The sequence below is a fragment of the Moschus berezovskii genome, chromosome 24, assembly GCF_049115385.1.
Source record: "Moschus berezovskii isolate FMDL1 chromosome 24, NW_MosBer_1.0, whole genome shotgun sequence".
Lineage (NCBI taxonomy): Eukaryota > Metazoa > Chordata > Mammalia > Artiodactyla > Moschidae > Moschus > Moschus berezovskii.
The window spans coordinates 9,376,523-9,396,934 of NC_142483.1; the positions used below are offsets into that span (position 1 = coordinate 9,376,523).

The window sequence follows — 20,412 nt, forward strand, 5'->3', positions numbered from 1 at the left end:
CTCCCTCCCTCTTGGGCGCTGTCTCAGCTCCGTCTTCGGCCTTCTGCTTGCGGATCTCTTATGCCCCGGCTTCCTGACCACTAGTTTCGAACCCTGTCCCGGATTTTGGTCTGAAATTTTGGTGCCTACGATGTGCAGAGTTTTCTCTCAACTCTTGGGTGGGGATACCATCATGAGGTCGGAAGTGGCTTGGGGTGTCAGCAGCCCGAACAGCCTTAACCGTTCGATCAGAGAGTTTTAACTCATGAAACGTGTCGCGACCATCTGCTTGTTTGGAGCACCCCAACCAAGCAGGGACCAGAGGTGACCCGCCCGAAGCCGGAACAGAGGCTAAACTTCCCTGCTTTTTCGGCCGGCTGCTCTTCCACTGGAAATTACACCCCTCTCTTAGGTAGCGGATCTCCAGTGCTCTGGAATGCCACATGCAACCCTGAGTTGCCGCAGGACTGAGGCTCGGATTCCTCAGATCCCCTCCCTTGCCGGCTACGACTGCGTCCCTTAACCCCTTGAAGGAACTAACGGAAAAGCTCAGTTTTGCCCGCGCTGTTCTACTCCCGGCTCAAGTGAGACCCATGTATCCAATGGGCAGACGCCGGGGAATAAACGTCACCGCAGACGAGCTGGGGCGTGGGGCGTGAACACCGAGCGTTCCAATCAGAAAGTCACTGTTTCTACTGGGACAATGGGTGGCTCCGCCCCCACGGCAGACTCATTGTCTGGGGGAGGAGGCTCCGCTTGTTCCAGAATAGCCGGGAGAGACAATCCAGGAGGTGTTCTACGGCCCGGCTTGCAAAGCAGCACCGACAGTGGGCTGCAACGGCACGGTCAGACGGCGTCAGCGTCCCTGGACAGAGGAGGGGTTTAGGGCTGAGGCCCCGAACGCTCCAAGGGGCGCGGCTCCTGCTTGGAACCAGCGGAGAACTCCGGCTTCGGCCTCTGGCCCGCCCAAAACGGTACCTATGACATCACCACCAACCAATCAAATGGCGCATTCTTAGGTCCCCTCATTGACTTTTTCTCTTCCAGGAGGCGGGATTCCTCGTTCCAGCACCTCATGTGACTACGGAGAGCCGGTGGATGGGCTCCAGTGGTGCCCTCTGGTGTCTCAGAATCTGAGGACTTCCTAAGGTCAGAGCCAAGAAAGTACGGTCTGGGTTACTATGGGCGTTGGAGAGGCGCTGAAGGCAGACCTTGGTTGGATGGGAGCTCGGTGCAGGGGCTGGAGGAGGGAAGCCAAAGACATGGTTTCCATCGCACCTTCGCCCTCCGGGTTCACGATCTAACGAGCGGAGGGCGGAAAGCTTTTCACTTACGAAGGAGGTAGATAGGTGGGACGCTAGGGAGAGGGATGCTGGATCCAGAGGAGGTGCCTGAGCCAGTGTAACCATCTGCCTGAGTAGATCTTTGAATAACCAAAAGATGGAGGAGCCGCCCTAGGTCCTGGAGGCTGTGTGGGCAAATGTTCTGAGGTTTAAAGGGATAGTGGCCTTCTTATGCCCTGCTCCCTGTCCTAGGGCTATCACTGCCCTCACCTGATGCTCCTTGTGAGGAGGAAGACAGGGACCTCTCCTTAACACCCTTGGTGACTGCAGAGGACGCTCCGTGTCCTCCCTGACATTCTGCCTCCACTGCTGTCCTCTCTTTTTGGCTGCTTTTCCACGGAAGCCTGTCCCTCTCCCTCTGCCCTAACCTCCATGCCCCACCCTCGGTGACAGTTTCTCATGCTCCAGGTAAAAGCAAAGCAAGTAGAGTTCCTCTTTCCACTGCCCTCTAGGACATTTCAGATCCTCTCCTCATGCCTTTTCCTCTCTACCCAGGATTTGCCCTTGTCACCTGTATTGCAGGTGGATTCTTTTATCATGAAGCCACCTGGGAAGTCCGTACCTTAACCATTAGCCAGTCCGATAACAATTCTCCTACCCTGGCTCTTCTTAGACAAACTCACTGGGCTAAAATCTAACCCCAGTTAAAACAGACTATTGTGAATTCCTTACCTCTGGAGCAGTAGAGCATTACTAGAGAAAAACAACATTTTGAATTCTTGACCTTAAGCCTTAATATTATATTGGAGGGCTTCAACTAGATAAAAAAAGAAAAAAAATAGTAAAAAGGTATAAGGATTAGAAAGGGGGAAAAAAAGTATTCACAGACAACAGGAATGTGTATGCAAAAAAGTCAAAAGAACTTACAGATAAGTTATTAGAGTTTAGCAAAGTCACTGGATGCAAAGTCAATATATAAAAATCAGTCGTAATTTCTATATATCAACAAGTGAGAACTTTTTTTCATGATGCAATTTACAGTAGCATCATGCAATGTAAAATGCCAGGAATAAATATAATGCAGTATGTGCAATGACTCTTCACACATAAAATAAAACATTGACATTGAACACTATCATAAACATTTCATGATGTATGTAAGTCAAATCATTATGTTGTATACCTTAAACTATATAGTCAATTATATCTCAATAAACACTGAAAGAAAAAAATAGAAACATAAGACATAAATGGAGTGCAAAACTATGTTCCAAGATTGGAAGATTTAATACAGGCATACCTCAGAGATACTGTGGGTTTGGTTACAGACCACTGCAATAAAGCAAATATCACAGTAAAGTGAATTATAAAAATGTTTTGGTTTCCCAGGAAATATAAAATTTGTATTTAGACTACAGTCTGTTAAGTGTGCAACAGTACTATGTCTAATGTACATACCTTGATTAAAAATAACTTATTGCTAGGACATCCCTGTTGTTCCAGTGGTTAAGACTCCACCTTTCACTGCAGGAGGCACAGGTTTGATCCCTTCTCTGGGAACTAAGATCCTTCATGACAAATGGCTGAAAAAGAAAAAAAAAAAAAAACACCTTATTGCTAAAAAAATGCTAACCATCATCTGAGCCTTCAGTGAATCATAATCAATTTTTTTTTTGGCATCCTTGAGTGGGCCTAAACATCATCTTTTTAAAAGTAACATCAAGGAATTCCCTGGAAGTCCAGTGGTTAGGACCCTGCACTTTCCACTGCAGAGGGCCAAGTTTGATCCCTGGTTGGGGATCTAAGATCCCACATGCTTCCTGGTACTGCTGCTGCTACTGCTGCTAAGTTGCTTAAGTCATGTCTGACTCTGTGCGACCCCATAGACAGCAGGCTTCCTGGTACAGCCAAAAATAAATAACATTAGAGATCACTGACCATAGATCAGCATAACAGATATAATAATGATGATAAAGTTTGAAATATTATGAGAATTACCAAAATGTAACACAGAGACATGAAGTAAGAAAGTGCTGTTGGAAGACTGGTGACAATAGACTTTCTATCGTCTCTTATCGATTGAAGGTTTGCAACAAACCTTCAAAACCTTTCAATTTGTTATAAAAGATGCAGTATCAGTGAAGTGCAATAAAATGTGGTATACCTGTATTGTGCAGATGCTAATTCTTCCCAAATGATATAGGGATTCAATGCAACTCAGAAACCCCAGTAAAGACTGTGTAGTGTACGTGTGTGTGTGTAAACTGACAAACTGGATTCTAAAATGTATGAGGGCCAAGAACACCCAAGACAGTCCAAAGGATACCCGAGAAGGAGAACAACTTCCTCTACTAGAGATCAGGAAAGCGACAGCGACAAAACCAAGACTGTATGGTGCTGGTACAGGAACAGACAGACAAACGGAACAAAATCCAGAGAGGGGCCTACAGGTGCATGAAGACTTGAATATTTACAAGAGTGGTTCTCAAGAGCCAACACAAGCAAAGGATGGGCTTTCCCATAAATGATGCCACATCAATTGGACATCCATGTAGACAAAAATGAGACCCCGTATTTCATACTACCCACATAATCAATTCTAGATCGATCTGACACCTGAATGTGACAATACACCTTTTAGAAGAGAACATAAAAGTTCATGGCTTTTAAACAAATATTTTTTAAGAGGACACAAAACGGACTAACCATAAAGGAAAATACTGAAAAATTGGATTACATTACAATTAAGAACTTCTTTCACCCAACGACATTAAGAATGGGAGAAGATAGGTTAAGATACACAATGCAAGGACTCATATCCTGAATACATACTATAAACCAGTAAAAGATGCACATCCCAGTCAATGAGTGGGCAAGAGATGTGGAGAGGAGATTCAAATAGCCAGTAAACTGATGAAAAATGCTCAACCTCTTTAGTCACCAGGGAAAGGCAAATGTGAAAGTAAGGACTACCGTACTCTACCAGAATGACTAAAATAAAAACGACTGACAACACCAGGTTTGGGGAAAGATACAGAGGAGCACTCAGACACCAGTGGAGGAGCATGCACGGGTCCAACTACTCAGGAAAGCTATTTGGCATTTTCACTGCAAATCCACTCTTGAGAATATAACACACACCCCCCCCCAATACTGTGAAGAAAGCTGATCGCCGAAGAATTGATGCTTTTGAACTGTGGTGTTGGAAAAGACTCTTGAGAGTCCCTTGTACTGCAAGGAGATCCAACCAGTCCATTCTAAAGGAGATCAATCCTGGGTGTTCATTGGAAGGACTGATGCTGAAGCTGAAACTGCAATACTTTGGCCACATCATGTGACGAGTTGACTCACTGGAAAAGACTCTGATGCTGGGAAAGGTTGGGGGCGGGAGGAAAAGGGGACAACTGAGAATGAGATGGCTGGATGGCATCACCGACTCTGTGGACATGGGTTTGAGTGAACTCTGGGAGTTGGTGATGGACAGGGAGGCCTGGCGTGCTGTGATTCATGGGGTCGCAGAGAGTCGGACACGACTGAGCGACTGAACTGAACTGAACTGAATATAATGCATATGAGCAACCAAAAGATGAGTACAACAGTGCTCCTGACAGCATGATTTGTAATAGACAAAAACCAGAAACAACTGAAAGACTGTCAACGTGAATAAATAAATGAGGGTGCACCGTGCACAAACCGCAACCACGCGCTACGGCATGGGCGGGCTGTGAAATCTGATGGTGAGCGAAGAAGCCAGTGCTCACACAACTCCACTTATGTGAAGTTGGAAAACAGGCAAAACTCCTGAGGAATTACCCCTAGGGAGGAGGTCTGGGGGGAAGGGAGGGGTTGGTGATTAAGGGGGCTGCACAGTGGGCTTTCCAACCAGTCCATTCTAAAGGAGATCAATCCTGGGTGTTCATTGGAAGGACTGATGCTAAAGCTGAAACTGCAATACTTTGGCCACCTCATGTGACGAGCTGACTCACTGGAAAAGACTCTAATGCTGGGAAAGGTTGGGGGTGGGAGGAGAAGGGGACGACAGAGAATGAGATGGCTGGATGGCATCACCGACTTGAGGGACATGAATGTGAGTGAACTCCGGGAGTTGGTGATGGACAGGGAGGCCTGGCGTGCTGTGATTCATGGGGTCGCGGAGAGTCGGACACGACTGAGCGACTGGACTGAACTGAACTGAACTGACAGTGGGCTTTGGGAGCTGGTGACCCTGGGTGGTGACGGGATCAGCGTCTTGCTGCCCTCCATATTCGCGTACTGCAGTTTTCACAGTATGTATGTTCCTCCATTAAACAGGAAAAGAAGGAAAGGTTGACCTTGCGTACTTGGAGCCTTAGTCTGTGTCTGCTGGGGGCTGAGCAGACGGGTGGTCTTCACCTGACCCCCTTGCCCTAGAGGTGCCCTGTGCCCTTGTAGCCACTGTCCCCAATTGTGCCGCACAGACGCATGCCACACCCACTTCTAGCCTAGAGATTGGCCCAAACCCCCAGCCCGCAGGGCCCCTCAAAACTGAGTTTTCCCCAGCCCCACTCAAACGCCCTTCTTTCCTTGAGTGGCTTGGTTCCCCGTCTCTGCCCTTTCCCCTGACTAACCACATCTATGTCTACCATCAAGCAGGCAGAGCTGTTCTCCCAGACAGTTCCTTCCCTGAGGAATTCTCTGGCTAACCGTTTTCCCTGGTGGCTGTAATTTTGTGCGGTGAGACCACCATCAAGGTGTTTGCTGAGGGGTCCTGGAGTCCTGGTCCCTGTTTGCTGCCTGGAGTCGACATTTCTTTGTCAGCTGGGGCTCAAGCCCCCTGATGAATACGTGCAATACTTGGACAGTCATGCAGAAGCAGGCAGGGGCTCTGACCCTCCTGCCACAGGGCTCGCTTTGCTCCTCACGGGGGCCAGCATGGGGACAGATGGCACAGCCCAGCCCTGCTCTTCCCACGAGATCAGTGTGTGCAGCCTGGGCGTGAACAGAGCAAGGCACAGAGGCCACCGAATGTCCCTGTCCCAGCTTCCTGAGGGCCTGTGCTCATTCCTGAATTACACTCTCTCAGGAGGAGAACCTGGGGCTCTGCCTTCAGCTTGCCAATGAGAAAGGAGTTGTACCTGGAAGTCAGCAGTGTTGATTCTGGCTGTGAAAGGGAGGCAGAGGCCTCCAGGATAAGGTGACCATGCTATACCACATGAAACTTTCCTGCCAGCCACTGTGTCAGCTCCTCCTCAGGTCCAGGGGAACCTGTGCACTTAACCTTCTAGACAAGTCAACAGTTCAGGAAGGACGTCTCCTTGTTGTCTTCCTGTGCTTTGCACCCACAGACCTGTTTTCCTGGGACCCCCACCCCAGGGGGTCTTCTTTGCTTCATTACGCTCTGCTGGAAGTATAACAGCCCCCTGCCTTCAGCATCCCATTAAGAAAACAAAAGTCGTGGCCAGAAGTCACAGTATCTGATTTTCGAAGTGTGGAATCTGATGAGAATCATCTTGAGTAACAAAATGAAGGGAACTGTTGGAAACCACTGCTGTCTGGTGTCTGTCTATGGGTTCTGACTCTCCGCCCCGAGCTATAGAGACAAGCCCTCGTTAACTCAGCAGCCCACAAGTTTTTGCCCAACGTTGGCCTCTGATTCCCCTCAGACAGCAGTGTGCATCTAACCCCATATTCGTTGAGATACTCTTTTGGTCCTACCGTAATTATCAAATGCCTGCTAAGGCTGCAAGGTGAGGGGATCTTGCTGGATCCAGTGGAAGACAAATGAGGAAGGGAAACAGCTGGGCAGGCCGAGGAGTTCAGGCAGGCCGGGGCTGGGGGGTGGGGGGGAGATGCTTCATTTGAGAATAGCTGTAAAGGATTATAGGGATTTAAATGGGGGAGAGAGACATGGCATTCAAGGCAGAGAGAGATGTAAGTGAAGTCTGCAGGGAGTCACCTGCAGATGGACCACTGGGCTCCCGGTGGCGGTGGCTGTGGCCCAGGAGTGGGAACCCAGGGAAGACGTGAGAACTTGAGGGACCTTGATGGAGGGGCCTGTCAGGGACCACCTGACAGGTGGTCCTCAGGTCCTGACAGACCACCTGGAGACTGGAGAGGGCAGGGCAAGCTACTGATGAGGTCCTGAGGTTCCCGCACCCCTGCCCACCCTCTCCCACCACCCCTCAGTATCATACAGGGAGGCCTTTTTCCAGATGCCTTGTGATTTATTTCCAAAGGTGAGCTGCAGCACATAGGAAAATACACATGGCTTCTCAGTCTACGTTTTTCCAGAGAAAATAGATTCTGTCATTGGCTTTATCAGTGCCATTCCCCCCCAACCCCACCCCGTTCTGTGAGGCTCCAGGAGGGATGGCCTGTCTCTAAGATTCTGCTCTCAAAGCAGCAGCTTGGCCAAGACCTCTGGGGGTCGGAGTGAGGGGCAGCGACTGCCCCCACGGGGTGGGGGTTGGGGGTGGGCAGAGCACACGAGCGGCACTCACTGCGAAGCTAAGGCAAAGAACAGAGCTGGCGGAGGATGCCCCCTCTTACCCCGGGGACATGGCGTGCTGAAGCCCAGGACACAGACCAGGCGGGCGCGGAGGCTGAGGGCTCGGGCCCAGCCTGGAGCAGCAGTGGGACTGTGTGTGTGTGTAAGGGCGGGGCTGGGGGCATGCTGAAGAGGCAGCCTACCAGGAGATGGAGGGGTTTCAGTTCACACGCTCCCCATGCCCCAGCAGAGCTCCTGGCTTGTGGTCCCCAATTCTGTGCTTGGCCCCTGGCATTGGCTCTATGTCAGGTGGGGGCCCCACTCAGGCCCCTCTACCATCACCTCCCCTCATACTATCTGTGCAAAACATTCTTAGGGCCAAGCCTCTGAGTCCCCTGCACCCTGCCCAGGGCTGCAGGGAAGGGAGAGGAAGGTGCTAGCTGGGGGCCTCGCCCAGCACCGGAAACTCCCTGCACATCTCCTGGACAATCATGCGGTCCATCTGGCACTGGGGCGAGGCTTCCTCCTCGGTCAGGATGCGTCGCAGTGTGGCCTGCAGGTCAGGGAGCCGGTGGCGGTGCTGCAGGTAGGGCGTGGAGCGGACCACGGCATGCATCAGGGAGAGGTACTCCATGCGCAGCTGTGGGGAGAGCAGGCAAGCTCAGGGATCCCAGGGAGGTGCTGTGTGCCACTGTCACCAGACAGGGACAGACAGGCCACTACTGCCTTCTGGCGGCCACATGGACGTGACCGCCTGACACCACTGGAAGATCAGGGTTGCACGCCAGCACCTCGCATGTAACCTGGCACTGAGCTGGCCTTCGATAGTCATTGAGGGAGTAAATAAGTGAATCCTCGCCGTCCACACACAGTCCCAGAACACGGCTGGCCCAGGAAGTCCTGGCTCAGAGAGGCGGCAGGAGGAAGCGGTGAGCCCCTACCCGTCTCTAATGCTGGGCCCTTGTGGGGCCGCTGTCTGTCTGTCGGAGGCCCTTCTGCTTCTCTCCTCTCACCCTGGGAGATCTCATTCACACCCACAGCTTCAAACAGTGACCCCCACTCAGACCTCTCCTAGATTCTCCAGGGAGCTGCAGATGAGAATTTTCAGCTGCCCACTGGTCATGCCCTGCTTATCTCAGAGAGAACTCAAACTCCTATGTCTACCATCCAACTCACGATTGTCCCCATCTGCCCAAAGCTGAAGGCTTTTCCTGTGTTACCTTAATAAAGAGCACTGCTGTCTGTTCAAACGCTCCAGTCAAAACTACAGGTGTCCTCTCTGAGTCCTTTGACCCCTGGCGTTGGCTCTATGTCAGGTGGGGGGGCCCCGCTCAGGTCCTTTCTACCATCACCTCCCCTCACACTGTGTGCAAAACATTCTTAGGGCCAACCACATCCTGAACCCAACCTATCCCTGAGACCTGGCGTCCTACCTTCTACCTGCCCTGAATCCATCTCCAGCCCTCCCTGCCAAACCACCCTCCCAGCACCTCTGGCTTTAACGGCCCTAACAGCCCCTCCAGTGTGACAGCCCTGCTGCTCCTTATCCTCACTAGACCCTGATCCGCTGACCTGGCCCCAGGACTTCTCCATCTGCCCCTTACCATCTCTCACGTCTCCGCCTCTGCTTAGAGGAGTCAGTACCCAAACCTTCCTTAGGCAGGATCACCCTGCTAACTCCCAAGCTTGGTCAGGCCAAAAAGGACCTGCCCATCAAATTTCAGTATGAACGGCTAAGCAGCAGAGCACTACAGAGCCGTGCACGAGCCTGAACACCATTCCCCACCACAAACCACACTGCCCAGGGCCGCTGCCACTTTTCTCCACCAGGTCCACCGCTCCTTAAAGGATCACTGCCCACCTTCTCTGCATTTTCCAAACCTAAAGTCCCTGACTAGCTGGCCTTGTGCTTCATGGAGAAAACAAGCACACTTTCAGAAACTCCTGGTCTTCCCTTGGCACTCTCACCCCAACTACTGTCCTGCTACTGAATGGACTGCCCGGCTCCTGCCAGGGGCCATCCCTCTATAGGGGCCTGAACTCTCCCAGCCGCCTGACCTACTTTTGACTCCCACAGTGGCTGACTCTCCCAACACCTCAGCCTCTTCTCCATAGTCAGCTTGCTGGATCAGTCCCTCTGGCTTAGACATCCACCAGCATCTCCCACCTATTAAAGACTTTCTCTTGCAGTTGGTGATCTAGTGGTTGGGAATCTGCCTGCCAATGCTGAAGACACGGGTTTGATCCCTGGTCCAGGAAGATCCCACATGCCTCAGAGCAACGAAGCCCAGGCACCACAACCATTGAGCCTGTGCTCTAGAGCCTGGGAGCTGCAACTACTGAGCCCCCACGCCTAGAGTCCATGCTCTGCAACAAGAGAAACCGCGGCAATGAGAAGCCTGCACAGTGCAACTAGAGAAAGCCTGTGCAGCAAGCAAACCTAGCTTAGCCAAAAATAAAGCATATAAATAAACGTACAAAAAAAAAAGACTTTCCCTTGATCCCACGTCTCCCTCCAGTGATCCCCCACCTTTTCTGCTCCCCTTTACATAAACAGAACAGAAGCAAAAGAGACTAAGAAGAGGTGGCAAGAATACACAGAACTATACAAAAAAAAAGAACTTAAAGACCTGATAGCCATGATGGTGTGGTCACTCACCTAGAGCCAGACATCCTAGAGTGTGAAGTCAAGAGAGACTTAGGAAGCTTTACTATAACCAAAGCTGGTGGGGGTGATGGAATTCCAATCAAGCTATTTAAAATCCTAAAAGGTGATGCAAAGTGCTGCACTCAATATGTCAGCAAATTTGAAAAACTAAGCAGTGGCCACAGGACTGGAAAAAGTCAGTTTTCATTCCAGTCCCAAAGAATGCTCAAACTACCGCACAATTGCACTCACTTCACATGCTAGCAAGGTAATGCTCAAAATCCTTCAAGCCAGGCTTCAGCAGTACCTGAACTGAGAACTTCCAGATGTACAAACTGGGTTTAGAAAAGAGAGGAGTGAGAGATCAAATTGCCACATTTGAGGGGTCATAGAGAAAGCAAGGGAATTCCAGAAAAACCTCTACTTCTGCTTCATTGACTATGTTAAAGTCTCAGACTGTGGATCACACAAACTGTGGAAAATTCTTAAAGAGATGGGAATACCAGACCACCTGACCTGTCTCTTGAGAAACCTGTACGTGGGTCAAGAAGCAATAGCTAGAACCAGACATGGAACAACAGACTAGTTTCAAATTGGGAAAGGAATACGACAAGGCTGTATATTGTCACCCTGTTTATTTAACTTCTATGCAGGGTACATCATGCAAAATGCCGGGCTGGATGAAGCACAATCTTGAATCAAGACTGCCAGGAGAAAGATCAACAACCTCGATATGCAGATGATATCACTCTAATGGCAGAAAGTGAAGAGGAACTAAAGAGACTCTTGATGAGGGTGAAAGAGAGTCAAAAAGCTGAGTTAAAACTCAACAGTCAAAGAACTAGGATCATGGCATCTGGTCCCATCACTTCATGGCAAATAGAAGGGGGAAAAGTGGAAATAGTGATAGTTTTATTTTCTTGAGCTCCAAAATCACTGAGGAAGTCATGAAATTAAAAGACTCTTGCTGTGACAAACCTAGACAGTGTGTTAAAAAGCAGACACATCACTTTGCCAATAAAGGTCCAAAGAGTCAAAGCTCTGGTTTTTCCATAAAGAAAAACCATAAAGGAGGCTGAGTGCTGAAGCATTGATGCCTTTGAACTGTAGTGTTGGAGAAGACTCTTGAGAGTCCCGTGGACTGCAACGAGATCTAACCAGTCAATCCTAAAGGAAATCAGTCCTGAATATTCATTGGAAGGACTAATGCTGAAGCAGAAGCTCCAATACTTTGGCCACCTGATGCAAAGAGCTGACTCAACGGAAAAGACCTTGATACTGGGAAAGACTGAAGGCAGGAGGAGAAGCGGGTGACAGGATGAGATGACTGGATGGCATGACCGACTCAATGGACATGAGTCTGAGCAAGCTCTGGGAGATAATGAAGGACAGGGATGCCTGGCGTGCTACAGTCCATGGGGTTGCAAAGAGTTGGACTTGACCGAGTAACAAGTTCAAGTTCATATAAAAACACATGAGAGTTGTTTCCAGTCAGTGCTCCCACCTTCCCCCTCTTTCCACTCCCCTCCAACGTCAAATCTTCTCTTCAGCTTCCCACTTGGGACTCTCTTCCCTCCACTCCACTGACACTGCTGGTCAGTCACGCCTGACATCCGTGTGGCAAATCCTATGTCTCCTCCTCAGGCCTCGTCTCACTCAGGCTCCTAACTGTGGCAACGGCTCATCCCCTCCTCTTTCACACACAAGTCTTTGGGCTCCTGCTCTCCTGGTTTTTCCTCCTGAGTGTCTCCTGTGTGCCCCGACTGAAGCCTAAGCTTCCCTCTGACCCATGCATCCCACACCCGAGATGACCGCACTGTCACAGGCTTCCCGGCACATGTGTGCACAGTGCACTCCCAAGTGTCTCTTTCCCGTCCCCACTCACACCCCAGTACCTCGCCGATGTCCTCTGTACCTGGATGTCCAACAGAAACCTCAATCTCGACGCATCAGAACACAACTCTATTTAAAAGATCTTCCCCACCTGAGGGATCAGCACTTCCTCCACCGGGCTGGTCCACACCCATCGAGCAGCGAGTCCTACCAACCCACCTCCAACACACCCAGGCCTGATCTCTCCCACCCCAAGTGTGCCACCTGGAGGGCAGCCACTTCCACACCAGCCGCCTGCTTCTGCTGTGCTCTCACAGTCTCCGTTTCAGTCAGGATGACAATCAGATCACTTCCCCCACAAGGCGACCACCTCCTACCGCAGCCCCCAAGGCTTTGTGTAAACTCCACTTGCTTGTCTCACCTCCCACCACGCCTGCTGTTCCCTGATCACCACACGGTGGGCTCCCTTGGGTCTTGGCACACCTGTCTTGGCTGAGCGGCCTCCGCCACTTACCGGCTCCAGCAGTGGCCCCTCACCCTAGTCTCAGGTCCCCCCCGGGGTGTGACAGCTTCCACCCCGCTGCAGCCACGTCCAGGCACCTTGTCTCCAGGCGACAGGTCTGCGATGTGTCGCACGGTGATGTCGATGAGCGCCATCATGTCCGTGTGGTAGAAGATGGCAGCGGTGGCGGGGCTGGCGAACACATCCTGCAGGAACTTGAGGATGGAGTGCGGCGGCTGCGGCTCATGCTTGAAGATGCGCACGGGGTCATCTAGAAGGTGGGGAGGAAGGGTCAGGGTGGTCCTCTGGGAGGGCCAATGGGTGCCATGGGCCGGGGGGGTCACAGGACCTCCAAGTGGCCCAGTGCAGATTCCTCAGCGCTCACCCCCTCTGTTCAGGAGCAACAGCAGCTTCTCAGAGAAGATCTTGACGTTGGCATGTTTGCTCAGGGCGGCCATGATGATGTTCTGGTCCGGGGCTGAGGACAGACACGGGAGTGCACAAGGGCACCGGTGCTGAGCCTGGCGGGTCCTCCCCTACCCTCGCAGCACCAGGAAGCCACACTCCCCTACTGACAGGCCCCGCCTTCACCTGGCAGCCACACCCCCCTACAGGCAGGCCCCGCCCTCACCTGGCAGGCCCCGCCCTCACCTGGCAGGTGCAGGTTGAGAGCCAGAAGTAGATTCACACAAAGATCCGGCAGCTGCTCCGTGGTGTCCAAGGGCAGCCCGTCCTCAACGATGCTCAGCAGGAACTGGGCGAAGGGTGTGCCCAGGTGCTCTAGGAGAGGGGCACACGGAGGTCTGCAGCCCAGCCCCACCACCCACCCCGCCCAGCCTTCCTGGGTTCCTGTGAGCCCTGGGGATGCTCTATGAGACCCTGGTCAGTGGGTCCCCAGCCCTCAGGCCGCAGGTGGGGCCAACCCAGCTGGCTGTGGGCTTCCTGCAGTCAGCTGGGCTGCGACCTGCTTTCTTACCGTAGTGTGCGTAGGGCACTGCCTCACCCATGGAGAAGACCATGGCCAGGATGAGGGCAGAGTAACAGAGCTTCTGGTGGTCTGCAGGGGCACAGAGCAGGCGGTCAGAGCCCCTACAGGTGGCGGGAACCCCCCCAAGGGGCAGGGAGCTGGCCCTCGCTCGCTCACCCTGCGTGTCTGTCTGCATGTCCCGCGCCAGCTCCACGGGCAGCACAGACGACACAAGCGTGGAGATGATGGCCGCGTCCAGGCTGCACATGGCGCCGAAGCACTTGAGGAGCAGCAGCCGCAGCGACACCCGGTGCTCCTGGCAGGGGATCCCGTGTGCGCTCAGTGCCCGGACACCCGAGGTCTGCCCGGGTCCCTCGTGTCCCCTCCCCTCGCTCTCATACACACACCATTTGGTAATAGGCCACCAAGGCCAGGACAGACGCGAACTCGTTCCGCTTGCACATTTTCTTGCAAACTTCGGGGTCTGCGTCCGTCTGCGGAGGGGAGGAGATGTGAGGGAGTCGCTCGGTGTGTGTGGCCATCCACGAGCATGCCGAGGACCAGTAGGGGAGACTCCCGAGCATGGGGGAGCGGTGGGGACACCTGGGGGCCCCAGCCCGCACCAGAATGTGCAGCAGCTCCTCCAGGTAGCAGCGGATGACGCCCTCGTCCTCATACAGGGCCCAGCTGCGCTGCTGGGCATCGTCCTTCCGCCGGGCCAGGTCTGCAAAGATCACCTCCAGCCGCTGCTGGTCATGGCAGACCTGCCCTGAGGGCAGGGCAGTGCTCAGGTCCTGTGGGGAGAGGGCGAGGCGGGGCTCAGCACACCTGCCCCGTACCATCTCCAGGAGGCCCGTGAGGCCTGGGGCTCAACCCAGACCCTGAGGTCCTGGCATGCACTCCCGGCCTGCGTCAGACCAGGGGCCCCGGGCCTCGCCTGCAAGGGCTGCCTGGAGCCAGCGTCCTCCCAGGACCAGTGAGCGGACCAGCCCTCGGTTCTCTTCCCTTCTTCCCGCTGCTCCCCGTCAACTTCCCACAGCCCATCCCTCAACATCAAGGCCCGCAGGGGCGCCAGCCCTGTTCTGCACACCCTCTCCAAGGAATTCCACTGCCTCCAAGTCTTCCCCTCCCTTCCCTCTCCCCACCAATAAATGAGCAGATTATAGGATCTTATTTTCCTGACCAGGGATTGAACCCTTGGCAGTGAGAGCACAGAGTCCTAACCACTGGACTGACTGCAAGGAATTTCCAGGCCCCTGAGTCTTGATAACCTCCTGAGATAGGATTCTGCACGAGACACGTCTGCGGGGAATTTTCCAACAACCTGCCTCCTGTCCCTGGATAAACATCCTGTGAGGAAGGCCATGGACTTCTCACGGCCTGCACATGACTTGAGATTCTACCCTCTGATTCTACACAAAGTGGGACAGGCCTGTCAACCCGCCTCCCGTGCTCCTCTTGACCCTGCTGGCCACTGCTCCTGCCCAGGCAACCCTGTGGCCTCACTGCTCCCCACACCCTGAACCAGAGCTGCTGCTCCCAAGGAAGGAGGCACTTCCGGCCCATCTGGCCCCCAATCCTGCTCCCTGGTCAGTGGCCCCAGCTTGGCAAAGGTTGCCACCCATTCCACGATGCCCATCCCCCCCCCACCCATCTGAGTCAGCACTCAGGCCTCCATCATAGCTCTCGAAGCACCCAGTGCTCTCCACTGCCAAGGCCAGCGTGGCACTGCCCTCTTTCATGCCCTCCGTCCATTCTTTCCCTGCAGCCCGAGAGAAGCCCTGGCCACCCACAGCTGTCTCTTCTGTCCCCTGCCCTAGGTCTCACTTCCAACCTCACCTCTTGCTCCCTCCCTCCCTCCCTTGCGGTGTTCCAGCCATGCTGGCCTCGTTCCAATCCCTCCTGTGAGCTGAGCACGAGGTGCTGCCTCATGGCCCTCATCCAGGCTGAGCCTCTGCCTGCAGTACTCTTCCTCCCTTTCTCCTTCACGGATTGTCCCCCAAAGTCCCCAACACCCAGCACAAGGAAGCCGAGAGCTCAAGCTCAACAAATACCTGTCAGGTAAAGGCTGGATACATGTGCGGGCGGGGAAGGGGCAGGGGTGGCGGGGCGGCCCCTAGCCCTGGTCCACCCTCACCTTGCCCTCCACCAGCGAGAGGAGGACCTGCTCCATGACAGGCGAGCTGGCGGGCACGGAGGCCTGGATGTGGCCCACCACGACGCCAATGGCCACGCGGCAGAGCTCGTGGCTCAGGCCGGTGTTCCTCCGCACGAGCTCCATCAGCTCTGCCCCGATGGTCCTGGGCACGGCGGGCTCAGCTGCCACCTTCTCCTCTGTGGCCCCCAGGTTCAGTGCCCCCAGGGCCTCCAGCTCATCGGGGGCCGGAGCCGGGGCTGTCTCCACCACCACTGTCGTCTCCTCCTCCGTAGGGGGCTCGGGGTTTGGCACCTTGCAGGGAGGGGGCTGAGCTTGTGACACAGCGGTAAGGGCGCCTCGGCGGGGCACAGGTGGGGGCGTAGGTGAGCAGCTGGGGCCCAGCTCAGATGAGCTGGAGCTGGTGTAGAGCGTGTCAAGGGAGGTGCTGCTGACAGAGCCACCGCTGGACACAGAACTGCCCCCGGAGGGCATGGTGTTGCGGCCGCCTGTGGGCAGAGAGGGGACACTGTGCTGGGGCAGCCCCCTGGGGACCCCTATCCCCCCAAGCCTGCAGCCCTCAGTTTTCTGACAGGTAGAGCAACCGTTCAAAGCACAGGGTGCCCTCAACTCCCCCACCCCCGCCTTCTCACCGCTCCCTGAGACCACCAGGGCATCGCGGTCTCGGCGCTTCACGGGCGGGGGTGGCGTGGTGGGCGCTGCTCGGCGAGGCTGTGGAGGGATCTGGGAGGACAGAAGTGGGATCTGAGGGCACAGACTGCCATCTGGGGTGCGGCCTGAGCTCAGCAGAGGCAGGACCAAGGCTCCAGGCGGCATCGCTGACCAGGATGGACGCTTGGAGCCTCCGGACAAAGCCTTAAGCCCCCTGCCACCTCCCTTGCCCAGGCTGCTCTCACCATGTACCTGGTAGAGGCCTCCATCCACCCCAAGATACTCAGAACTGGGCAGGCTGTGCTGCCGCTCGAACCCAGCTCGACACATGCCATTGGGCTGCCTGGTGGCGGCGGCGTCCAGATGGTGGTCACTGGTGGATGGGGTCATAGTTGCAGGACTCGGGGCGCAGGGGCCTCTGCGGGACAGGGTCTCTTTCCGGTGGTGGATCAGCTTCCTGAGGCAGGGACAGGGAGGTTACTGGGGGAGTCACCTTACAACTCCCCAAGTCCACCTGTGCTCCCTGAGGGACACTGCCCACCCCAGCTCAGGCCCCCCACCTTCCGTCACCCTCATGCCCTACCCGCCTCTGCACTACCAACCCTGCCCTCTAGAGTCCCTGAAGGACCCCATCCCCTGGGGCTCACTGGGAGGTTCCACCCCCAACACACACACACTCACTGGAGGATCCCACGCTGCTCCAGGCTGTATTTGCCACCATCCCGCATGGCTGCATTGTGCACAGCCTCAATAGCCCGGTCAATGGCTTGGAGGACATCCTGCTCCAGGCCCTGTGGGGTGGCAGGAGTGGGCTCTTAGCCATGGGGGCCAGGTGAGGGTACAGAGGCCAAAGCCAGCCCTGGAGGGAGCCTGGTGCAGGCACAGGACCACAGCTGCTCTCAAAGCCTGGAATACTAAAGACCAACAGAGCAAGATGAACTAGAATATCAATCGGGGTTCTCAAACTGCGTCACTCAGGAAGCTGGGCCACAGGGAGGGGCCCAGGCTGCTGCTTTATATATCGGGCCTCCGCTCGGGATTTTACCTATGGCAAAGCTCTCAGCTAAGTCATCTCTGAAAGTGTGGGCTCTGAAGCAAAAACACAGCCCACAGACCCCCAGTCTGAGGCCAGGAGTGCACACTTACTCTATCACCAGGCTTGGCTCAGATCCCAGGCTGAGATGCCAAGCAGGGAGTCTCTAGGGTCTGGAGCTCTGAACAAATCCCTCGGGATCTTGCTGACCCGTCACAAAACCAAGGCCACACTCCAGGACAGCCCTGTCCTCAGAGAGCCTTCTGCAGGCCCTGGTAGCTGAGGACAGCCCAAAGGGGCCTCCTCTTTGCACCTGCGTTGCCAGCCCTCATCCCCTCTAGCTGTGAAAAAGGAATCTTCCAGAGCTGCGCTGGGAAACAGCAGTTCTGGGTTTGTGGCAGAAGACAGACATAAGCACGGAACCTGGCCCCTGCCCCAGGTTTTGTGTCGCCATTCGCAGCAACTCAGGGGTCCCCTCAACCCAGCTTGGCTGGCATGGGGTCGGGGGGAGTAGGGGGCTGGCACCTGCGGGACCAGTCACTCCCACCTCTCCCTTGCCCTTGGCACCCACGGTCCATCAGGCACAGGGGCCTCAGAACTAAGGTGAGATCACACCAGAGTGGACTGGAAAGGCTTCTCGGATGGGGACAGACAGATGGACTCAGAGGTCAGCAGAGCCCCCCAGGTAACAGGGGGCGTGTCAGAGTGCAGGAGACAGCAGACAGAAAGGGGGACAGAGAGAGGACGGCAGACGATGCACAGAAAGCAAGAAAGATGGAGAGGGAGGGAGGGAGGGAGGGAGGACAAGAGATAAGCAGAGGGAGACGCGGGAAGAAGCTGAGATTCGGAGACAGAGGGGGAGAGAGCTGGAGGATGCGGACACACACAGCGGAGAGTCAGGATGACACAGAGACAGCCAGGGAGACCGAGACGGAGGGAGACACGAGGCAAGAAACCAAGAGACAGAGGAGATGGTGCCCTCTCTGCCCTCCCTGAACACCCAGCCCCAACAGCCAAGGCAGGGGAGGGGCCTCACAGGCCCTGGGGGAAAGTGGGGGACTTTTCTTGGAGGCCTCCGACAAGCCCCTGCCCCAGAGAGACTGGCTCTGATATGCTCACTTCCAGACCCAGCAGCCCTGGTGTCAGGGGCTCCCACTCTGACCCAGACACTCCTGGATGCCAAGAGGCCAAGGGTCCAGGGCCCCGGGCCCATCCCCTAGGGTAAAAGCCACAGATGACATCTCCAAATTTATCCTGTTATTTCTGTCCTGAACTGGGCCGGCTTGGGATGCTTCCTACAGGCCAGAGACTAGGATGGGGCGGGGGTGTCTGGCACAGGGCAGGCCTGGAGGCTCTGGGCCCTCCTTCCCCCTGGGATCAGAATAGACCAGCTGGAGACAATGCAGCCCAACCCCCACACCAGGACTATTCTGGGGGAAACAGGAACTGGGGCTGCACCTCCAGTGGAAGGAAACAGGGGGGCCATGGCCACACCAGGGGAAGCCATGGGGAAGTCCCACTTCCTTGCTAAGTGAGCAGCTCCCCATCCCAGGCTGGGGACAAGAGGACTCAGGCTCCCTCACTTTCCAAGAAAGGAAGCCTGAAAAGTCAGGGCCTGAGGCGTGTGAAAGGGGAGAGGGACAGTAAGTGCCAGGGAGTGTCAGCAGGAGCTGGGAACCCAGGCTCAGAACAGATTGACGAAGGTGTTTCTGGAAGAGCTTAGGGGCTGACTGAGTACAGGACAGTAAAAGATATTGAGGTCTCAGGCCCAAAGGGGTCACTTAGGGGATGGGGTATCCACGGCTCCCTGGTCCAAGTGCAGGGGGTGGGATGGGAGGGTGAAGACGTAGAAGATGGCTGGGGAAACAGAAAGTGCCCAGGGTTGCCGGGGTTCTCAGGGGTGGAAGCTGTGGAAGAGGAGGCAAGAGTATTGGGATTCCAGTGATCCAGGCAAGGCGCCGATTAAGTCAGGGGTCTCAGTGACCTGGGGAACTGCTCAGAATCTGCTGTACTGGAATCTCGGGGCTGACTCTTGAACTGTATTCGGCTGGAGATTCAGATGTTGGGTCTGGGGTCTCGGTCCCAGAGTTAGGCTTTAGGTAGGACTGGAGTCCTCAAGAGTTGGCTGTCAAGGGCCTGGTCCTCCGTCGGGGGAGCGGGCTCTCAGGGTGCCAGTCCTCGCGGGGTCTCTCGGTCAGGTTCTCAAAGTCCTCATTTGCTGGAGGTCCCGACCGGGCAGTGATGGAGCTCAGTCTAGGGGCGGCGGAGGCCGGGCCGGGGAGGGACACTCACCTGCAGGCGGCGCAGGTAGGCGGGCGGCACGTAGCCGGTCTCACCGCTGCGCGCCCGCGCCGCCAACCACCAGTGCGCGCTGCTGCGCTCCAGCACCAGGAAGGTCTCGCCCGCGGCGAACGCCAGCGCGTTGGGCTCCGCCGAGCGGAACGCGTACAGCGCGCGGTACATGAGGCCGAGTCGCGCCGGGGCAGGGGAGACGGCGGAGGGCTGAGGAACCAGGACGCCAGGCCGGCAGCTCCTCGCCGCGCTCGCCCTGCCCCGTGACACACGGCGCGTGCGCGCGCGCGCCCGCCCGCCCGTCGCAGTCCCGCCCCGGCAGTGTCGGCTCCTGCGCGGGAGCGCGGCGCCCCCTGGCGGCCCCGAGGGGCGCGGCTCTCGCGAGTCCGCCGCCCTTTCCGAGGACTCGGTGGTCTCCAAGCTCCAGACTCCCTGACCCGGCACCCCTCCTAGAGCCCCCAGCCCCAGCTGCTTCTGCCCGGCCCTCCACTCCTTTTATCGGCTCAAGCCCTAGTACTGCGGCCCACCCTACTTCACGAAGGAGAGCTCCGCCCGCAGCCCAAAGGCAGAGCCTGTGTCCTGTTCTGATAAGCCTCTTGCATCT

General features: G+C 55.3%; 1 protein-coding gene across 3 annotated transcripts; it reads right to left on the reverse strand.

The window, feature by feature from the left end:
- Positions 1-1,106: 1,106 nt before the first annotated feature.
- NCKIPSD (NCK interacting protein with SH3 domain) lies at positions 1,107-20,089 on the reverse strand. 3 transcript variants are annotated; one of them, XM_055413769.2, is made up of 14 exons: positions 19,809-20,089; positions 17,165-17,274; positions 16,736-16,940; positions 16,465-16,555; positions 15,815-16,320; positions 14,301-14,471; positions 14,085-14,171; positions 13,855-13,993; positions 13,687-13,767; positions 13,362-13,490; positions 13,096-13,188; positions 12,809-12,981; positions 2,721-2,845; positions 1,107-1,123 (listed from the first exon to the last, which is right to left on the reverse strand). In XM_055413769.2, exons 1-13 carry the CDS (start codon positions 19,977-19,979, stop codon positions 2,726-2,728), a joined length of 2,076 nt encoding a protein of 691 aa, XP_055269744.1. In that variant the 5' UTR covers positions 19,980-20,089; the 3' UTR covers positions 1,107-1,123; positions 2,721-2,725. The 3 variants fall into 3 exon arrangements, with proteins under 3 accessions (XP_055269744.1, XP_055269743.1, XP_055269742.1); XM_055413768.2 differs by lacking the exon at positions 1,107-1,123 and adding an exon at positions 2,573-2,594; XM_055413767.2 differs by lacking the exons at positions 1,107-1,123; positions 2,721-2,845 and adding an exon at positions 7,427-8,368.
- Between the last annotated feature and the right edge of the window lie 323 nt (positions 20,090-20,412).